Source organism: Carcharodon carcharias, assembly GCF_017639515.1.
Source record: "Carcharodon carcharias isolate sCarCar2 chromosome 29 unlocalized genomic scaffold, sCarCar2.pri SUPER_29_unloc_6, whole genome shotgun sequence".
Lineage (NCBI taxonomy): Eukaryota > Metazoa > Chordata > Chondrichthyes > Lamniformes > Lamnidae > Carcharodon > Carcharodon carcharias.
The window spans coordinates 898,382-901,320 of NW_024470679.1; the positions used below are offsets into that span (position 1 = coordinate 898,382).

The following is a 2,939-nucleotide window of genomic DNA, read 5'->3' on the forward strand; positions in this document are numbered from 1 at the left end:
TCCCACATCCCCATGTACACTCTCCCCCTATCACTGACTCTACCCACCCATTTAAACCCCTCCCACATCCCCATGTACACTCTCCCCTATCACTGACTCTACCCACCCATTTAATCCCCTCCCACATCCCCATGTACACTCTCCCCTATCACTGACTCTACCCACCCATTTAATCCCCTCCCACATCCCCATGTACAATCTCCCCTATCACTGACTCTACCCACCCATTTAATCCCCTCCCACATCCCCATGTACACTCTCCGCAATCACTGACTCTACCCACCCATTTAATCCCTCCCACATCCCCATGTACACTCTCCCTATCACTGACCCTACCCACCCATTTAATCCCCTCCCACATCCCCATGTACACTATCCGTCATGTAGACTGTCACCAGAGGGGGAGTTGGGGAGGTCAATTGGAAGAAGCAGTGTATTTGGTGGGTGGTGGTTGATGTGGGGATGAGGAAGAGGGCGGGGAGGTGTAGTTGGGGGAATTTTGGGGGTGGGGGGTAGAAGCGGGTGGATGTTTGGGGCAGGTGAACAAACCATTGATAATTGATACAAGTTATCCTTTCACCCCATTGGCTGCCTTGGATTTGAAGAGCAAGTGGAATTGTAGGTGAAATGACATTAATCCCATTTAATATTAATTAACGACGAATGGAACTATACAATAAAAACAATTATATATAGAATTGTTTGTGGGTTCTGTGCTACAATGCATAACACATGTAAAAACAATAGGCAGCAGTTTCTGTTTCTGATGCAGTCTCTGCAGAGGTAAGAAGCCAACAGTAATTGGGAGTCCGAGCGCCAGTCCTACCTTTCCCTCCCTATTTACAGTCTTGTCTGGATCTGCTGGACTTGCAGAGGAACGTTTGATGAACGACCAGCTCAAAGCGATAGAAAATATAACAAAAAAATGTCAAAATCACCACGAGATCCAGCAGGTTACATCGTAGCTTCAGTCTCCTCCACCTTGGCCTGGTATGCGAGCAGTTTCTCAGCTCGCACGTTGTTCTGAGGAAGGGGTTTCTCTGCTTCCTGAGGGGTGGGTGGGTGGTTGGGTAGCGGGAAGGGGGTGGTGGTTGGAGGTGGGAGAGGGGGTGATGGTGGTTGAGGTGGTGGGGAGGGGGGGGGGTGGGGGAGGTGTGGGTGGTTGGGGCCAGGTACAAACCTCTTAGGGAGAGAGAGAGAGTCCATGGCATCCTTGGCCCCCAGTGCAGGTTAATGCAGTCAGTAGTAGGAGCCAAGGTGAGATGGGACATGGGAGCCTGGATGACGGGGAACACTGGGGCTGGCGTACATGGTTGAAGGGGCTGAGCTCCAGTAGGCATTTGTTGCACCAAAATAACTCGCTGACGATACGGGGATGGGTGAAGGGTGAGTTGGCACAAAGTTCATCTTCTGCTGGTGTGTGTGGTAGGTTGGCATGTATGGTAGGTCTGTTGTGTACTTGTAGATTTGGGACTCAGGTGGGTGAGGCTGGTGGGCTTGAGCAATGCCCTGGAAATCAAACTTATAGGCATAGCGTTTGCCGTGGACCTTGGTCATGATGTTCTTGTCGTAGTAGTAACGCAGAGCACGGCTCAGCTTGTCGTAATTCATATTGGGTTTGCTCTTCCTCTCTCCCCAGCGTCGGGCCACTTCATCTGGGTCTGTCATCTTGAACTCTCCGTTTGTCCCTTCCCAGGTGATGCAGGAAGAATTTGTGCTGTCCGAGAGGAGCTCGAGGAGGAACTGCCACAGCTGGATCTGTCCGCTCCCTGAAAAGGAATCCAGAGGCCGACAGTGAGATCCCAGAGGAGCCCAGAGACCGACAGTGAGATCTGAGAGGAGCCCGGTGAGCACGTGTGAGATCCCACTGGAGCCCAGAGACTGACAGAGATCCCAGAGGGGCCCAGAGACCAACAGTGATATCCCAGAGGAGCCCAGAGACTGACAGTGATATCCCAGAGGAGCCCAGAGACCAACAGTGATATCCCAGATGAGCCCAGAGACCGACAGTGAAATCACAGAGGAGCCCAAAGACCAACAGTGATATCCCAGAGGAGCCTAGAGACCGACAGTGATATCCCAGAGGAGCCTAGAGACTGTCAGTGATATCCCAGAGGAGACCAGAGACTGACAGTGATATCCCAGAGGAGCCTAGAGAGTGACAGTGAGATCCCAGAGGAGCCCAGAGACCGGCAGTGATATTCCAGAGGAGCCCAGAGACCAACAGTGACATCCCAGAGGAGCCTAGAGAGTGACAGTGAGATCACAGAGGAGCCCAGAGACCGACAGTGATATTCCAGAGGAGCCCAGAGACTGACAGTGAGATCCCAGAGGAGACCAGAGACCGACAGTGATATCCCAGAGGAGCCCAGAGACCGACAGTGATATTCCAGAGGAGCCCAGAGACTGACAGTGAGATCCCAGAGGAGCCCAGAGACCGACAGTGATATCCCAGAGGAGCCCAGAGACCGACAGTGAGATCCCAGTGAAGCCCAGAGACTGACAGTGATATCCCAGAGGAGCCCAGAGATTGACAGAGATCCCAGAGGAACCCAGAGACTGACAGTTAGATCCCAGAGGAACACAAGGACTGACAGTGAGATCCCAGGAGAGCCCAGGGACTGATACTGAGATCCCAGAAGAGCCCAGAGACTGACAGAATCCCAGAAAGCAACAATGAGATCCCAGAGGAACACAGAGACTGACAGTTAGATCCCAGAGGAGCCCAGAGAAAAACAATGAGATCCCAGGGGAACCCAGAGACTGACATTGAGATCCAAGAGGAGCCCAGAGACTGACAGTGAGATCCCAGAGGAGCCCAAGGACTGACAGTGAGATCCCATAGGAGCCCAAGGAATGACAGTGAGATCCCAGAGGAGCTCAGAGGCTGACAGTGAGATCCCAGAGGAGCTCAGAGGCTGACAGTGAGATCCCAGAGT

At 52.7% G+C, this 2,939-nt stretch overlaps 1 protein-coding gene across 1 annotated transcript; it reads right to left on the minus strand.

Annotated features, from left to right (window-relative positions):
* Positions 1 to 309: 309 nt before the first annotated feature.
* Positions 310 to 1,766, minus strand: LOC121274111 (Friend leukemia integration 1 transcription factor-like). Its single transcript, XM_041181265.1, has one exon. The coding sequence runs from the start codon at positions 1,666 to 1,668 to the stop codon at positions 1,240 to 1,242; it is 429 nt and encodes a 142-aa protein (XP_041037199.1). The 5' UTR covers positions 1,669 to 1,766; the 3' UTR covers positions 310 to 1,239.
* Positions 1,767 to 2,939: the final 1,173 nt, after the last annotated feature.